The sequence below is a fragment of the Salvia splendens genome, chromosome 19 (assembly GCF_004379255.2).
Source record: "Salvia splendens isolate huo1 chromosome 19, SspV2, whole genome shotgun sequence".
NCBI lineage: Eukaryota > Viridiplantae > Streptophyta > Magnoliopsida > Lamiales > Lamiaceae > Salvia > Salvia splendens.
The window spans coordinates 2,809,256-2,828,576 of record NC_056050.1 but is presented as its reverse complement, the minus strand read 5'-3'; the positions used below and the strand labels follow the sequence as shown (position 1 = coordinate 2,828,576).

At 38.9% G+C, this 19,321-nt stretch overlaps 2 protein-coding genes across 3 annotated transcripts; both read left to right on the top strand.

Annotated features, from left to right (window-relative positions):
• The first annotated feature begins 7,861 nt into the window (after window positions 1-7,861).
• On the top strand, window positions 7,862-9,533 carry LOC121780149. The gene is made up of 2 exons (XM_042177667.1): window positions 7,862-8,456; window positions 9,427-9,533. Exons 1-2 carry the CDS (start codon window positions 7,862-7,864, stop codon window positions 9,531-9,533), a joined length of 702 nt encoding a protein of 233 aa, XP_042033601.1.
• Window positions 9,534-14,052: 4,519 nt separating this feature from the next.
• Window positions 14,053-16,146, top strand: LOC121778823 (putative F-box/LRR-repeat protein At3g44080). Of its 2 annotated transcripts, none has more exons than XM_042176227.1 (4): window positions 14,053-14,111; window positions 14,214-15,098; window positions 15,171-15,308; window positions 15,791-16,146. In XM_042176227.1, exons 1-4 carry the CDS (start codon window positions 14,064-14,066, stop codon window positions 16,028-16,030), a joined length of 1,311 nt encoding a protein of 436 aa, XP_042032161.1. In that variant the 5' UTR covers window positions 14,053-14,063; the 3' UTR covers window positions 16,031-16,146. The 2 variants fall into 2 exon arrangements, with proteins under 2 accessions (XP_042032161.1, XP_042032160.1); XM_042176226.1 differs by having other exon boundaries at window positions 15,650-16,146.
• The last annotated feature ends 3,175 nt before the right edge of the window (window positions 16,147-19,321 follow it).

Genomic DNA, 19,321 nt, shown 5'->3' with positions numbered 1-19,321 from the left:
TTAATTTTACTAAAAAATCAGTCAAGCCATGTGCAATACTATCATATCATATAGTAACTAGTTTTGCACAAAAATTATTTTATACAGTATATTTTATGGACAATTAATTTTATCCTTCTATGCTAAACAATAGTACAATACACCATGTTTTCAGATTTATTCTTTTGTCTTTTACACATATTTTATGCAAAATGTCAATTTTTCAATCAGCGACATAATAATAATAATTATTATTATTATTATTATTATTATAAGAGTAAATGTCAGTTTTGATCATAAACATGTGACCAAAAAAAGAAGGACTACTTCGTTGATATTTTCCATTTGTTATGGACTTGTTTTTCAAAAAGTGAATGTTTTGGAGTAAATCCGTATTTTGATAATATAGTTAGGACCAAAATTAACCTTTTACTCTAATTATAATTTAGAGCATTGATATTACGATAAATATTTTCTTCAAAATACAATTAGGACCAAAATTAACCTTTTACTCTAATTATAATTTAGAGCATTGATATTACAATTGGACGCTGACCGTTAGAAATTGATGGTTCCAACAAAAAAAAGGACTGAATCTATAATAATAAAAATGAATTTTTGGACCAGATCTGTATTCTGGTGTATCAATTTTTAACTTTACTTGTAGATAAATAATAGTGGAATTTGGTTTTGACATTATTTTCTTGAACTTTTGGACCAGATCTGTATTCTGGCGTATCAAATTTTAACTTTACTCGTAGATTAATAATAGTGGAATCTGGTTGAAGATCTTTTATTGAAGATCCATATTTTACAATTTTATGCATCAAAATTGATGACTTAAAGAAATGAGAATTGAAGAAAGAAAAATAATTATTTATAAATGTATTATAATTATATACTGGGATAATTTACATTTATTATGTAAAATTAATTATTTATAAAATTTTCAATCGTTATATTTTAATACTATATGAAAGTTAATTATAATTCTTTTAGTAATAAAATATACTATGATGAACAAAATATTGTGTTACCTTGGGTTAGGGTTATTAATAAAAATACATTAAAACTAATTATAATTTTTATATACTTTATTGGCTTGTGTATATGGATGAGAATCATGAGACGTGCTAACTAATTCACAGTAATAACTAATATGACTAACCGTGTATTAAAATTATTAATACAAAAACATAATTATATCAATACAACATATAAATTTAAATATCAACACAAGAAGATTGATATTAGTTACTAGTTATTATAGTAAATTAGTTAGTATTTGATCATATCGAGAAGGCTGATTAAACGATAATTAATTACCTTAAACAAACGGCCATGATGAACACCAACGCTGGAACAATGCTAAGTATCGCCGTACCAAATGTTGCGGAAATATACTTTAATCCTCCTAAATTCAAATTGAAACTCAATGCTAGCCTACACCATATATCACATGCACCTACCATCAATTACCATTAAATATTTATAGCTAATTCAATAAAAAAAGTGATATGGTCAAATATTGAAGTTACCCATACGAAGCCTACTTCGCCTCCAAGTCCCAAGTCGTTCCAATCCAATTCCATGTCACCTAGATCGCCTCCAAGTCCCAAGTCGTTCCAATCAAATCCCATGTCAACTCCGGCGGCTCCATCATTCCCGCCGTTTACCCCCTGAGCCCCGGCGTTCCCCAAGTTTACCACAAACAAGAGAATCAAAAACAAAATCAAACTATATGTGCTTCTCAGAGAATCAAATAAAATTGACATAAGCTCTCCATTTTGTTATTGCCACTTCTCGGCTTTTTTCCATGAAACACCATTATGGGGACCCGTATCCGCCATTTGGACCCGGAAAAAAAACTTATTCCAGCCATAGGAAAGACGCGAGAAGCTCTCGCGTGTTTCTTTAAGAAACACGCTAAACCCTCTCGCGTGTTTCTTAAAGAAACACGCGAAACCCAAACGCGTGTATAAGTTTAAACACGCTGAAGGCTCTCGCGTGTATACGGTATACATGTGGATGGCCTTAAACATGTGTTGTTTAGGCGGGAAACGTAGCAGTGTACTTTTATTATTTTTGACACCACTTTTCAATAAAGCACCCCTCATTTGTAGCTGCAGGCCTATTTGTTAAACATGTTGCAGACTATTACAACAAGAGAATCAAAAACAAAATCAAACTGTACTTGCTTCTCAGAGAATCAAATAAAATTGACATATGCTCTCCATTTTGTTATTGCCACTTCTCGGCTTTTTTCCATGAAATACCATTATGGGGACCCGTATCCACCATTTGGACCCGGAAAAAAACTTATTACAGCCATAGGAAAGACGCGAGAAGCTCTCGCGTGTTTCTTTAAGAAACACGCTAAACCCTCTCGCGTGTTTCTTAAAGAAACACGCGAAACCCAAACGCGTGTATAAGTTTAAACACGCTGAAGGCTCTCGCGTGTATACGGTATACATGTGGGTGGCCTTAAACATGTGTTGTTTAGGCGGGAAACGTAGCAGTGTACTTTTATTATTTTTGACACCACTTTTCAATAAAGCACCCCTCATTTGTAGCTGCAGGCCTATTTGTTAAACATGTTGCAGACTATTACAACAAGAGAATCAAAAACAAAATCAAACTGTATGTGTTTCTTAGAGAATCAAATAAAATTGACATATGTTCTCCATTTTGTTAGTGCCACTTCTCGACTTTTTTCCATGAAACACCATTATGGGGACCCGTATCCGCCATTTGGACCCAGAAAAAAACTTATTCCAGCCATAGGAAAGCCGCGAGAAGCTCTCGCGTGTTTCTTTAAGAAACACGCTAAACCCTCTCGCGTGTTTCTTAAAGAAACACGCGAAACTCAAACGCGTGTATAAGTTTAAACACGCTGAAGGCTCTCGCGTGTATACGGTATACATGTGGATGGCCTTAAACATGTGTTGTTTAGGCGGGAAACGTAGCAGTGTACTTTTATTATTTTTGACACCACTTTTCAATAAAGCACCCCTCATTTGTAGCTGCAGGCCTATTTGTTAAACATGTTGCAGACTATTACAACAAGAGAATCAAAAACAAAATCAAATTGTATGTGTTTCTTAGAGAATCAAATAAAATTGACATATGCTCTCCATTTTGTTATTGCCACTTCTCGGCTTTTTTCCATGAAACACCATTATGGGGACCCGTATCCACCATTTGGACCCGGAAAAAAACTTATTACAGCCATAGGAAAGACACGAGAAGCTCTCGCGTGTTTCTTAAAGAAACACGCGAAACCCAAACGCGTGTATAAGTTTAAACACGCTGAAGGCTCTCGCGTGTATACGGTATACATGTGGATGGCCTTAAACATGTGTTGTTTAGGCGGGAAACGTAGCAGTGTACTTTTATTATTTTTGACACCACTTTTCAATAAAGCACCCCTCATTAGTAGTTGCAGGCCTATTTGTTAAACATGTTGCAGACTATTACAACAAGAGAATCAAAAACAAAATCAAACTGTATGTGTTTCTTAGAGAATCAAATAAAATTGACATATGCTCTCCATTTTGTTAGTGCCACTTCTCGACTTTTTTCCATGAAACACCATTATGGGGACCCGTATCCGCCATTTGGACCTGGAAAAAAACTTATTCCAGCCATAGGAAAGACGCAAGAAGCTCTCGCGTGTTTCTTTAAGAAACACGCTAAACCCTCTCGCGTGTTTCTTAAAGAAACACGCGAAACTCAATCGCGTGTATAAGTTTAAACACGCTGAAGGCTCTCGCGTGTATACGGTATACATGTGGATGGCCTTAAACATGTGTTGTTTAGGCGGGAAACGTAGCAGTGTACTTTTATTATTTTTGACACCACTTTTCAATAAAGCACCCCTCATTTGTAGCTGCAGGCCTATTTGTTAAACATGTTGCAGACTATTACAACAAGAGAATCAAAAACAAAATCAAACTGTATGTGCTTCTCAGAGAATCAAATAAAATTGACATATGCTCTCCATTTTGTTATTGCCACTTCTCGGCTTTTTTCCATGAAACACCATTATGGGGACTCCTATCGACCATTTGGACCCGGAAAAAAACTTATTACAGCCATAGGAAAGACGCGAGAAGCTCTCGCATGTTTCTTTAAGAAACACGCTAAACCCTCTCGCGTGTTTCTTAAAGAAACACGCGAAACCCAAACGCGTGTATAAGTTTAAACACGCTGAAGGCTCTCGCGTGTATACGGTATACATGTGGATGGCCTTAAACATGCGTTCTTTAGGCGGGAAACGTGCAGTGTACTTTTATTATTTGTGAAACCACTTTTCAATAAAGCACCCCTCATTTGTAGCTGCAGGCCTATTTGTTAAACATGTTGCAGACTATTACAACAAGAGAATCAAAAACAAAATCAAATTGTATGTGCTTCTCAGAGAATCAAATAAAATTAACATATGCTCTCCATTTTGTTATTGCCACTTCTCGGCTTTTTTCCATGAAACACCATTATGGGGACCCGTATCCGCCATTTGGACCCGGAAAAAAACTTATTCCAGCCATAGGAAACACGCGAGAAGCTCTCGCGTGTTTCTTTAATTTGGTGAAATTAGATGAGTTTGGTGTTGAATTTGTGAATTGGGATGAATTTGGTGTTGAATTTAGGGTTGAATTTGGGATGAATTTGGTGGTTATCTAATGTTGAATTGGGATGAATTTGCAGAATCGATGGTGTTTGTGAGTTTATATTGGGATGGGCAAATTATTCAGCTCCCAGGCTTGGGTGTTGCTTATGACCCCCCTCGTGCAAATTCATTTATTATATTGAATGAAAAGATATCTTATTATCAGCTCGTTTCAATGATTTCTGAAAAAATTGGAATTGATTTGGATGCACATACGCTTGATTTAACATGGAGGCATTCTTTGGTTTTTAGTGGAGTGGTGAATTATATAGCTACACCAGTGGATGATAATTTGTTGGAGTATATGTTTGCTGAAAATCCACGTCAAATTGAACTTTTTATTGAATATACTCTTGTTACTACTGCGTTGCAATTTGAACCATCTACCACTCATCATGATGTTACACAAGCTCAATTCTTGAACTGCTTTCTTTTTCTTGAATTGAATTTGGGAATTGCGTCAAAATTGAATATCACCGATTTCACTACAGTTTTTCTTAATAAGTCTTCCAACCAGTGGAAAACCCGACCCGGTTGGCCTTAAACATGTGTTGTTTAGGCGGGAAACGAGCAGTGTACTTTTATTATTTTTGACACCACTTTTCAATAAAGCACCCCTCATTAGTAGCTGCAGGCCTATTTGTTAAACATGTTGCAGACTATTACAACAAGAGAATCAAAAACAAAATCAAACTGTATATGTTTCTTAGAGAATCAAATTAAATTGACATATGCTCTCCATTTTGTTAGTGCCACTTCTCGACTTTTTTCCATGAAACACCATTATGGGGACCCGTATCCGCCATTTGGACCCGGAAAAAAACTTATTCCAGCCATAGGAAAGACGCAAGAAGCTCTCGCGTGTTTCTTTAATGAACACGCTAAACCCTCTCGCGTGTTTCTTAAAGAAACACGCGAAACCCAAACGCATGTATAAGTTTAAACACGCTGAAAGCTCTCGCGTGTATGCGGTATACACGCGAATCCCTCTCGCGTCTATACGCCAACACTACATCTCCCGGCTTCACGCGGATTCACTCCCATTCCCGCATATTCACTCTCCATTCACCCGAATTTCGTCATTCATCGAAGTCAATCCGACATCTAGCTTCTCCCAATCCTCTTTTAGGTGTTGTTAGGTAACTCTCTACCCTTCATTTCAATTTTAGTTGATTTATAGATTTAGGGTTTATGGTTTGAATTTTGTTGTTGGATTATTGAATTTGTTGTTGTATTATTGAAATTGGTGTCGAATTTATGTTGAATTTGGTGAAATTAGATGAGTTTGGTGTTGAATTTGTGAATTGGGATGAATTTGGTGTTGAATTTAGGGTTGAATTTGGGTTGAATTTGGGATGAATTTGGTGTTTATTTAATGTTGAATTGGGATGAATTTGCAGAATCGATGGTGTTTGTGAGTTTATATTGGGATGGGCAAATTATTCAGCTCCTAGGTTTGGGTGTTGCTTATGACCCCCCTCGTGCAAATTCATTTATTATATTGAATGAAAAGATATCTTATTATCAGCTCATTTCAATGATTTCTGAAAAAATTGGAATTGATTTGGATGCATATACGCTTGATTTAACATGGAGGCATTCTGTGGTTTTTAGTGGAGTGGTGAATTATATAGCTACACCAGTGGATGATAATTTGTTGGAGTATATGTTTGCTGAAAATCCACGTCAAATTGAACTTTTTATTGAATATACTCCTGTTACTACTGCGTTGCAATTTGAACCATCTACCACTCATCATGATGTTGGAACGTCTAGGAGGGATGATGAATATCATAACTTTGAATTCAACATATTTGGGAGGGATATAGATGAACAAGTAGATGTACCAAATGTGACATGTGTGGTTCTGATGGTTCTGATAATGGTGATGGTGCGGATGGTTCTGATAATGGTGATGGTGCGGATGGTTCTGATAATGGTGATGGTTCAGACGGTTCAGAGGGTTCTGATAGTTCTCAACTAAGTGATCTTGATTATAGTGCAGAATCATGTGAAGATTCAACAGACGACGAGACACTTGATATGATGGTTGCAAATTATGTACAACCATCTGTTCGTGGGGAGCAACCTGTTCCCGACTATGTGCCTGAAGGGTTACCATTTTTTCGATCATTACCATGTGAAGGCAGCAGAGGTTACGTTTCAGAAGACCATGGAGTGGGCGAGGAAGATATGTGGTATTGGGACGAGGATAATCCGAGACATATTGATGTGGAAACGAAATTTGATAGCAAATTGCAGTTGAAAACTGCTGTAACATTGTGGCATGTGGGAACAGGTCGGATGTATGAGGTTATGGATAGTAAATCAAGAAGATGGCATGCAGCTTGTAGGGACCCATTTTGTCCGAAAAGAAAAGGCATGGACCTTGGCCAACGATACCCCTGTAATTGGGAGGTTAAAGCAACGTTTAAGAAACGCGATGGTAGCTGGTCTATCAACGCATGGGTTGATCGTCATTGTTGTATGGGAGATCACGATCCAAGTGAACATGCTAATCTTACATCATCTATGATTGCTCTCTGTATTCGAAGTCAAATTGAAAACGATGCTCAATTCAAGCCTTATGCGGTAGTTACATATATCAAAGATAAATTTCATGTGAAAATCAGCTACAAGAAAGCATGGTATGCTCGCAGAAAAGCTATTGAGCTTGTATATGGTGGGTGGGAGGGATCATTCAGACAACTCCCTAGCTAACTGACTGAGTTGCAAAGTCAAAATCCTGGGACAGTCGTTGAGTGGTTGCATGACCCTATATTGAGACAAGGTAATAAGTAGGTGTTCCGTTACGTATTTTGGGCATTTGGGCCAGCAATCGAGGCGTGGCAACTTGCAAAGCCAGTCTTATCAGTTGACGGGACCCACCTGCGTGGGAGACTGAAAGGTAAACTACTTGCTGCAGTAGGTTACGATGCAAATAAGAACTGTTTGCCCGTTGCTTTTGCCATTGTTGATGAAAAAACCAATGAGAGTTGGAATTGGTTTTTAAATCTTGTCAGAGTGAATATTATAAAGAATGAACATGGAGTATGCATAATATCAGACAGACATCAAGGCATTATAAATACCATGCAGTCCGACGTGTGGAAAGAGGAACCAGTTGGTTATCATGGATACTGTTTAGTTCACCTGAGATAGAATGTGTTACAAAGACACAAAGGCCCCGGAGTGAAAAAATGGGTATGGAAAATGGGTGAAGCAGTTGAGGAGTGTAGATATTGGACTGCAAGACGTGAATTAGAGAAGGTGAGTCCAGAAGCTCTGAGGTACCTCGAAACCACCATAGATAGATCGCAGTGGACTATGGCACACGACGGATTTCGTCGATGGGGTGAGACGTCTACTAACATGGCTGAGTGTTATAACAATGTGTTGTTAGCTACGAGGGAACTGCCAATTAGAGCTATCATTGATATTACATTTTGGAGGACCATCAATTGGTTTGTTAACCGAACGACTCTAGCCAAACAATGTCAGACGACTTTGACACCGTGGGCTTGGGAGTTGTTTCAGAAGAATGACCGTCGAGGGAGACGTCATCATGTTAGGCCTACAAGCATAGCTCGTGGCACTTATGAGGTGCTAACATATCACAGAGGTCCGGGTAGAGGCCATAATATACATGTTGTTGAGTACCGTGAAAAGATTTGCTCATGTGGAAAGTGGCAGACCTGGAGAATGCCTTGCTCTCACATTGTTGCGGTGATGAGAGAACGCAGTGATGACATCTTCAGTCAGGTTGATACCCGATACCATACAGATGTTTGGATTCACCAGTACGCAGGTATGTTATTTAGATACTTCTTATTCTTACATTATTATCATGTCTTACGGTTGGAATTTTATGCAGCTGCGTTCCGTCCATTGAGACACCAGGATTATTGGTATGAACCTGAATGGACGTTGGAATGTTCACCAGCACGGCTACTTCCTCGTTCACGTGGTCGGTACTCAAGAGCCAGGATATTATGTTTGAGAAATGTGTTAAGACTTAAATTCGTACTTGTTTACGACTTTAATTATGTTTGAGAAATGTGTTAAGACTTTAATTTGTATTCGATTTTAATTACGATTTTAGGTGTCTTGCTCTTGTTTTCTAGGCAGGAAATTCACCCGGCCGGGTGAGGTTTTCAGGCAGGAAATTCACCCGGCCGGGTGTTAATATGTGGGGGTTCTCTGGTTGGCCGAAGAAGCAACGGATGAACTATGCCGGTGATTACAGCGGCAGCAGCGGAGGTTCCTATGACCACCCCGAGGATGTTTAGGATTTCTTGTCCCCTCCGGTGTTTACTCTCCACACTCGCCCGGTTGGTCAATGGCGGGCGCAACGGGCAGCGAGGGGAATCGCCCAGGGGTCCCCGGAGGTTCAGTCGGCATCCCCCTATTGGCACGTCGCCAGCCAATCTCGCCTTCTTCGCACGTCTACAAATGCGCGCTCAGATGCAGAAGACTCAGGCTAAATGGAGGGCGGCCACTGACCCCGTGGAGAAGAGGTTTCTTCACTCGATGCTCGATAGTATTCGGGCCGATTTGGATGTCGCCACGGAAGATAGAGGGCTCAGACGCGAGCTCAGATGCCATTCATTTTTTGAAAATTAATGTAATTTTTTTAATTAATGTACTTTTTATTATTTAAATATTATTATTGAATTTTCACGTATCTGTGTCGTAAATTCAATTCCGTATTTTGTGTGATTGTTAATTATGTGTTTTTTATAATTTTGTTTATTATGGCTAGCCTATTGCTTGTCCAGTTGCTTGTCCAGATGATGTTGCAGGAGAAGTTTTAGTCCTGATGACGTGGCAGGAGGAGTTTGTGGCTGAGCTATGGCTGACCTATTCTGATTGTGGATGCTCTTAGTGCATCCACAATGGCGGCGAGCGCGCCGGCTAGCCAATTTCCGGCGCTGGCCGGTACGCTCGCCGAACCATTGCCACCGGCGAGCGCCATTTCGGCGAAAGAATCGGCGAGCGCACGCCGATTCTCGGGCGCTCGCCGATCCGCTCGCCGGTTGCTCGCCGCCATTGCAGCCGCCCAATCGGCGAGCCCCCGAATTTTTTCCAATTTTTTTTTAATTTTCGAAACACTATATATACGCGATTTGTACGTCATTTTCATTCACACCGCTTGTTTTAACGAGTTTTCTCTCTGACTTAATTTATGTACAAGAGCAATATCACGAAATGAGTAACGCGGGTGGTAGTAGTGGTGGTAGTGGTGGGGATGCTGAGGAGTACGAACGGCAAATGTATGAACAGTTGGAGGCCTATACGTCCCGTGAGATATACCTCGACCTCCACCTGTTGTCCCCCGCCGAGCCGTGATTGATCGGGATCACGTAGCTGCACATTAGCGGCTATATGAAGACTACTTCGCAGAGGAGCCGCGGTTTGGGGCCAACCTTTTCAGGCGGCGTTTTAGGATGAGCAGGGCCCTGTTTATGCGTATTGTTGACGCTTTGGAGATTCGATATACGTGTTTCCACTTCAGACACGATGCGGCTGGCAGACCCGGCCACACGCCTATTCAAAAGTGCACTGCGGCAATCAGGCAGATGGCCTACAGAGGCGCGGCAGACATGTGGGACGAGTACCTCCACATCGGTGAGACGACTGCCCTTCAATGTATGAAATTTTTCTGTCAGGGCGTGGTTGAAATATTCCGTGATCAGTACCTTCGAAGCCCAACCCCCGAAGACTGCTAGGAGCTGATGCAGATGCACGGGGAGAAGCATGGGTTCTCGGGTATGTTAGGCAGCATAGATTGTATGCATTGGGAGTGGAAGAACTGTTCCCTGCCTAGAAGGGGTTCTACATGACATGCTACAAGGGCAAGAATCCCACGATGATCCTCGAGGCCGTAGCTGATTACCGGCTGTGGATTTGGCATGCGTATTTTGGGGTAGCCGGGTTGAACAACGACCTCAACGTCCTCAACTCGTCGCCCCTTTTCAACGAGCAGTGCCAGGGCGTTGGTCCGGCCATCAGTTTTGTCGCCAACGACAACCAGCATGATATGGGCTACTACTTGGCGGATGGGATATACCATAGGTGGCCCGTCTTTGTGAAGACGATCAGATGCACATCTGATGAGAGGAAAGCCTATTTTGCGGAACGTCAGGAGTCGTCGCGCAAGAACGTGGAGCGCGCATTTGGTGTGCTACAGTCTTGATGGGCGGCAATTAGGGGTCCAACGCGTTTGTGGCATGTCGACTGCATTGCTGATATAATGTACGTCTGTATTATGCACAACATGACTGTCGAAGATGAAGGTGTACAACTGACTAGTTGGGCCAACGACGATAATAAAGTCGGTCCAAGCCACGGCGTGGCCGCCCCCAACGTACGAAGGGGGGTACCGCACGATGAAGTCGGCCTCCTCCAAGCACATGCCGACATGCGCCAAGTGGATGCTCATATTCGACTCCAAAAGGATTTAATTGAAGAGTTGTGGGCGCGGAGGACTGCACGGCGTTAGTTTTTTTTAAAATTATGTAATTTTTTTAATGTACTTTTTTTTAATTTAAATAAAATTATTGAATTTTCCCGCATCCGTGTCGTACATTTAATTCTGTATTTTGTGTGATAGTTAATTATTTGTATTTTATAATTTTATTTATTGTGGCTGGGCTATGACTAGGGTATTGCTTGTCCAGTTGCTTGTCCAGATGACGTGGCAGGAGGAGTTTTTAGTCCTGCTGACGTGGCATGGGGAGTTTGTGGATGTGCTATAGCTAGGCTATGGCTAGGCTATTATCATTGTGGATGGTCTTAGACGCCAAAAACTCTCTTCTCTAACTAGCTCTTGCTCTACTTTTTTTTCCTCAGATTATGAAAAGTGGTGACGTGTGGGGAGTGTATCTATATATACACGGTTAAATCCTCCTAATTCTCAGGGAAGAGATTTGGACAGAAGATTTTTTAGTATTATTTGAGCTAAACCATATCGCGTAAGGTCTCATGTTGGGCTTCTCAAAAGTAGTTTCATAAAATGGAAACTGGGCTAGGAGAGTAAAAAAAAAAGTTAAACAAAGTTGGGTCATACAAATTTCTATTTTCTCCTCAAGAATCGTGTAATATTCTTCGACTACAACTCCAACAATTTTCGAACATTCACAATATTCCACTTCCATTGCTATTTAAAATTCTCTATTCTATATTCTCCAATTAAGCAAAACGTGAAGGAACACGGGCTATATTTGCCTAAAGTTTGACGATCATCCAAAAACTAACTTAAAAGAAATAGGAAAAGTCGGGGCGATGTTGGTACTGAGTTCTGCACGTGCTGCTGTGGCAAATCGATACAAAAAGATGATGAACGAAGCTATGGTGGTTGTCGGAGAGCGGTTGCAGCCAGCTGACAGTAGGAGGTCAGCCACGATGGAGGATGCAACGTTTGGTCAGGCAATGGTAGCGAATGGGACGGGCGGTCTTCCGGCTGCCAAGAATCAGTGTAGGACAAGTAGTCATCCACGCTATAATTGAAGGAATTGCTCGAATCTCATGGGTCAATCAGTGTAGAGAAAACTGAAACTAGTATATAAATCTCATGGGTCACTCATTTTATCACCAATTGGTTTTAGGATGGAACCCATTGATTTCTATCAATCTGGCTCCGGCGTCAGCAAGGGATAGCAGTGGTATGGCTCTGGTATCGGCGCAGGGGGAGGCGAGGAATAGCCGTGGTACGGCTCCGGATGCATCTCCGGCTCAGAGGTAGGGTGGAGGACGGATCCCAACCAGTCTGCGGCCAAGTGGTGGGCGGCGGTGGTGGCTGGTAGGGATGGCAGGGCTGTTGTGCGGCGGTGTACAGTGATGTCGCGTCGGGAGGGTCAGGTTCCCAGCATGTTGGCGGGCTTGATTGCACGAGTTGCTGTTGGTTGTTCAGATACCCCGATTGGGCATTGGTATACCCGCCGTAGAAGCTTTGAGGCGGCACTGCTGTGGCGTGGGCCGCATATGGCTCCGACATGATGTATACAAATCATATTGTGGAGGGCTGAAGTGATCGCGCTGCCCCGGTATGACGACGGCTTGATTATTGGCAGTGGTGGGAGGCTCGGGCGATCCAGATGGTAGCTCCACGCACGGTCTTGCTGCCCCGACAGAGTGTATTAGGGTTCCGGACCATGGGTTGGCGCTGGTTCCTAGGGCTGGTCTGGTTTGGGAAGCGGCAGAGACCGTAGTTCATCAACGCAGCGGTCGGTCGCACGATACTCGGCCTGCCAAGGCTGATTTCCAATCCGGGAACATCACGACTGGTCGAATAGTTCTGCCCTTTCCAGCTGGTAGGACTGCGGTAGTGGGAACCATTCCGGTTGGTACAGCGGCGGCGGTGCTGCCTCTGGTATTGCGGTGCTGAACCTTGGAAATCGCTCGCCGTGGGATTATATGGGGGGTCTGGATCAGGCCACGGAGGTGGGTCGTAGTCATTCTGGAGGGCATTATACCTGCACTGGAAATAGGGCGCTCGTGCGGCAGCTGGTAGGAGGGTTCCAGCTCCCACAACGAAGGAGCGTGAATCTCCCCAACACGGCGTGCTCAATCGTGATTCCAATTTGGTGATTTCTGCGGAAATTTGTTCAAGTTGCAACGAAATAACGCCGCACGATCGTGCCATGATGACAATAATTTGGAGGAAGAGAACCTAGATGAAAGCACCCGATGATACAAGAGATAACTTCAAGAGATTGCCAAGAAGATATTAATTCGTTCGCAGGGAGAATCCCGTTGAGCAGCCAATTATCATCCAACTAGGGTTTTGAGCAAAAAAATTAAATTGCAGGGAATGAAAAGAGACTATAAAAATAATCTAATATATAAAATATAGTAAATTAAATATAATAATATCCTAATTAGAAAGATATGGTGAATCAATAAACTATGGAAAAGATGTGATTATTCAAGTACTAAATAAAGTACTTAATAAGATATTAAAGATATTTCCGAAGATTCGCTTTCATCCAGCTTGTTTGATAAGCAAGAATCACATATCTCATTTAGTGTTTAAACTAAACAAATTTCATCAAACAAAAATTACATGTGTATGTCAGGTTTGTCGTATGCAAACACTCTTAATTTCTTGATTATGTTGAGTTTTTACAGATTGCGTAATTCCCAAGGTATATGTTACATCGAAATTAAAATAAATACCAGCAATAAATTTATGCATAAAAATGTCGGTAATATAGATATAGATATATATACATGTAGATACTAGATATCTCTTTAGAAAAAGAAGATTTAATTTAACCTAATAGATTTTTTTAAACCGATAGTTAATAAAAAAAGATTTGGTAATTGGTATTGATCCTTTTTAACAGATCGACTATATATATAACATATGCACAACACAAATAAATTTAAGGTAGAATTGAGGAGTAAACTAACAATGGCTAAAAGGCTACGGAGGCGACTACAAGTCGAAGATGACTACACGGTAAAAATCTCCCTAGTTATCATTATTGATTGTTGTTTATGAACTTAACCATTGTAATTAATTAAATCAATAGGCACATAGATGACAATGTTGAGTTTTCAGTTTCAGGGTGATCGAATTAGCATGCTTCCTGACGATATATTATTGTTAATATTATCTTGTTTGAGCTTGAAAGAAGCTATAAGAAGTAGCTTACTTTGCTCTCGATGGAGGAACTTGTGGATCTTCTTACCCAAACTAGATCTTGATCTGGATTCGACAACAATACTACTACAATACCACCGGAAAGCTTATAACATCACCAAGTTAAGAAGCGATTATGTTAGATGGGTTGATCGCATATTCACCATACTCCCAAATTCCTCCACTAACCTTGTCAGATTTAAAGTGGCGTTCGATTTACCTTTATCTTTTAGTGGATGTGTCGATTATTGGGTTAACTCCGCTTTGAGGAGAAAGGTTGAGAGTCTTGATTTGATCTTGAATACCTACGCCTACTCACCAGAAGAGTTTTACTATTTCCCATACCATAAAGGGAATTTTCCCGACAATCTGAAGCTGCTAAAGAGACTGAGTTTGCATTGTGTGAATGTGAGTGATGCCGCTGTGGCATGTTTGTTGGGAAACTGTGTTCTCCTCGAGCAACTATCCCTGTCCCGGTGTGGAAGAATGCTTTCGTCTCTGGAGGTTGGTGGGACGCTGCCGGTGTTCAAATGCCTAGAAATCAGCCAGTGCCCTAGCCTCTCTTTAGTTGTTGTTCGTGATTCTAATATTGTCTGCATCAAGTACGCTGGTCTGGGTAGACGACATTGTCGTTTCGAGCTAGTCGGTGTTCCTCGTCTTACTCAGCTCTGGATTCAGGCCGCACACGGCCAGGATTGGAATTTTTATATTAGGAGCATCAGAGGCATTATAGACATGTTTGATTCCGTGCTTCCACAACTACACACGCTCAAGATATACTACAACTACAAAATTACCTGCAATGTAATGTGCACTTGTGATTTATTTGATTTTCAATAAATTAGCTATGACATGTGATATACCTATATTGTACAGGACACTTTGCAGAGTATGATGCCTAATCTAAAGGAATTGGTGGTGGTGGTTGAGAGTGAGTTCAGTGACAATTGTTCTCTCGTGCCAATAATAAAATGGTTTAGTGTGGCACCTTGTTTGCAAAGATTTGTCCTAGAGGTAACTATCTATTCATTTCCTAGATTTAGTTAAATTCTGCTTATACAAATGTAGTATATCATAACTTCGATATTTTCATTAATTGTGGAAATTTGGTCGAAATTATGTATGATGTGGAAGTGATAGTGAAAGAAAGGTGGGTGGTCTTTTTTTTTTGGTGTCAAACTAATGATGAGAATTAAAAGATTGGCAAATTTATGATATAATTGATATTTTTTTAAAAGTGAGGATTGGCTGATTTTTTCTCAAAAATTTTCTGTTTCCAATATCTTTTGATTTACTTAGTGTGGTTATATAATAATAGATAAGATGAATTACTTTGTTGATTAATGATTTTATAGGCGTCACACCAAGATGAAACCAATGCAAAAATTAATGAACTGTGGGGACCGAAAAGGGATTACTTGATTAATGGTAGTGATTATCATGTTTCGGAGATTAACAACAATAACGAAGTTCAACTGGCTTATTCTCACATCAAGGAAGTAGAGTTTTTTGGCTATCGTGGTGTGCGTAATCATCTTCAAATGATTAGTTGGTTGGTGCGACACGGTGTTGCACTAGAGAGGATAGTCGTGGATCCACGATCTTTCGAGATACGTCCGAATATGCCATGGGATCGCATTTCTCGAATCCAAATGGATGATGAAATAATTGCAAGGAAGCTTGCAAAGAAGCAACTTAGACATGTTAATTCAAGAATAAATGTCAACATTCTTTAGACTAGGATTTATGAATTTCATAGCTCAAAATATCAAACATTTATCCAGATTTTGGCACTTGATTATTATGAAACTATGAACGTTGCATGAATGATCATTTCTCTATTCCTATTTGCTTCTCAGCTAATGACCATGTCTGGAATAGATATGGTTAATTTTGGAACAATATGTCATTTAGATCGTGAGCTGGCATTAATGTGTGAACAAATATCATCACACAAAAAATCTACTCTAATGTAGTATTTTGTTTCGTTTAGAATGAAATAATTGAAATAGTTAATGTTTGATTATTTTTTTCGATAGTGATTTAGAGACTGGTAGATATTCCCTCGATCATATATGCAAGACTATTCAGTCCAATTATATACTCCATTTGGCTCCGTGACAGTGGTAACATAGTTTCAAAATAAAAACCATTCATATATGATCCAGGGTGAATATCTACCAAAGTTTTTATCGTGATTGGAAGAACTCTGAAGCTTTTATTGGAAAGAGATGATACGGTCATATGATTACATTATCATATACTATATACAATATTTAGTCTAGGGGAGTGTTATATTGCTAACTCAATACTTAATTGCTAACTATAACTAAATAATAGCCATTAGATATTCAAATTAAAGGCTTTGATCATCAACCCTGAAATGTTAATACGATCAACAAAAACGTCAATAAGGCCATATGATTAATTCCAAAAAATATCAATAGGGGTATTAATGTCAATTAACTACAAAATTAGTTATAACTAACTTTTAAAAGAAATCCCAAAACTTCAAATTCATATAACATATATCAAATTAAAGATAACTTTATAAGGATTCCAACGATATACTACATGCATATATTCTGACGTCAAAATTTGAAAAAAAATTCGAATTTTTTTTATTTTTTCGCACAGCAGCTATGTCAACATACTATATAAAATATTTCAATATAATACATGTAAAATGTCAATATAAGTAATGGGTTAACATTCTTAAAGCATTGTGTTGACATTCTCAAAGCATTGTGTTGATATTTTCGAACCACTATATTGACATTTTCATTCAAAACCCTAATTTGGAGTTTTTTTTTTATCTTTTTCGATTTAATTAATAAAAACAAAAATTACACGTGGCAAATTGTAAACCACACGTTTTCTAGAATCCTATGGCCTTAAATTAATTGTAGTTAGTAATTAAATGATGAGTTAGCAATTGATCACTCCCCATTTAGTCTATTAGTATTATACTACCTCCGTCCCCCAAAATTAGACATACTTTGACCCGACACGGGTTTTGAGAAATGTAATGAAAAGTGAGTTGACAAAGTTGGTGGGATGTGGGTCCTACTTTTAAAATATTAGTTTTATAATAAAATGTGAGTAGGAATGAGTTAGTGGAATATGAAGTCCACTACCAAAAATGGTAAAAGTGAAGTGTGTCAAACTTTCAGGGACGGACCAAAATGTTATACTGTGTCAAATTTTCAGGGACGGAGGTAGTAATATCATATCTTTCCATATATTCGGTATCTTGTTCTCTAAGTTAGGTTATTAGTAGTAGTAGTAGTATTATATATAGGACCTATTGTTATTCTCTTCATTCAATCAATAAATATATGAATTTACGTCTCTTTCTATTTTATTTTACGCACTTTGTTTAAGCTTGAGTTGTCGACGGGATTCTGCCTCCCGGGACTTCTCTTTTTATCTCTTTTATCTTTTATGCTTAGTAATGAATATAAGAAACATATTGACTTGAATAATTCAAGTCAAAGAGTTTATATTCCCACAACAATTTCACAAATAGTTGACTTTCAGAATATTTATCTTGGTTAGTACGATAAAATTTTTCGGCACGGAGATTAAGAAAAATTTTGTTAGATGAGTTAAATAAAGAGAGAATAAAGTGAAAAATGAAAAAGGTAGAGAGATGAAGAGAGAGAAAAGTAAGAGAGAATAAAGTAGGTGTGGAAAAATGTGTTGACTCTATTACTATGGAATGGAGGAAGTAGTAGTTAATATAGGTTGACAGTCAACGGAGAATATTACCCGAAAAATCATATAACCACTTCGTTTCGAAATGCTCTATTGTTTTGGAAAATGAATAATGGAGTAATACATATTGAAGGCTTTATTTCATTGTTTCTTCTAGCTAAATTGATCGCTTTTTAAGAAGATCGAGCAGGTTAGGGTTATTTGTAGTGATATTAATTCAACATGAAATTCGCAGGTAGACCCCAAATAGTCCGAATATTTTGTAAGATTGGGATAGTAAAATTTATGTCACGAAAGAATCACAACTTAAATAATCCTAAATCTGAATTCTGCGGGTTGGCCGGAAATGCGATAATTCTCATTATTTAATTTTCAATTTTCAATTTTCATTACATTTTTCAGATTTTTATAAGTTAGTTCAATAATATTTTTTTTTCAAATGCACTTGAAAATATATTTTGATTCATTATTTAAAAGTTATACTCGTATGATATTCGGTTTCCTGTATAAAATAGTATCAAGATATAATCTATGATTGAGTTGTGAGATTATTTTAGTAATCTGGGGTTTGCAGTTAGTTATGACTAATTATTCCATGATTTTCCATCTAGGATTGAATTGTGGTATTGAATATCATAAACCAAACACATTACATATTTAACATCGGGATATAATCTTGTAAACTAAACAACCCCATATTATATTCATTACAAAAAATGATAAAAGTGATAAATTTTAAGGGACAGACGAAAATAGAAATAAGTACTCTAACAAATTTTTAGGAACAGAGGAGAGAGTGTATTAATAAAAAATATTTAGCCCAATTGGCCCTGACAGGTAAGCCCAAATTCGAATGCTTAGGATTTGAGTTGAAAATTTATAACCCGAAAGTCCTGTATCCGTATACCCCGGCAATCCGAGCGGATTAGCTTGAACCCGAACAGATTGACCAATCAACATTTCTCGTTATTGGTCCAATAAAACTCTCCCTCCTCCTTCGTCAATGCCGGGTGGTAGTTAGGGATGTCAATCGGGCCGGTCCATCGGGTTTCGGGCCAACCCTACTCGGGTTGCGATTTTTTCGGGTTACAAAAGTTCAACCATAACCCTAAACGCTCGGGGTTCGGGCTGGCCCAGCGGTTTAATCGGGTTGCTACCGATAAAATTAACATGCGATCAATCCAATAAATAATGACGAAAATTAATTATATTTATAAAATATAAATATTTAATTATGATAAATTTGAGATATATACTTAAACTCAAACACAAACATGATCAAATACTAATATTTGAGATTTGTGTAAAAT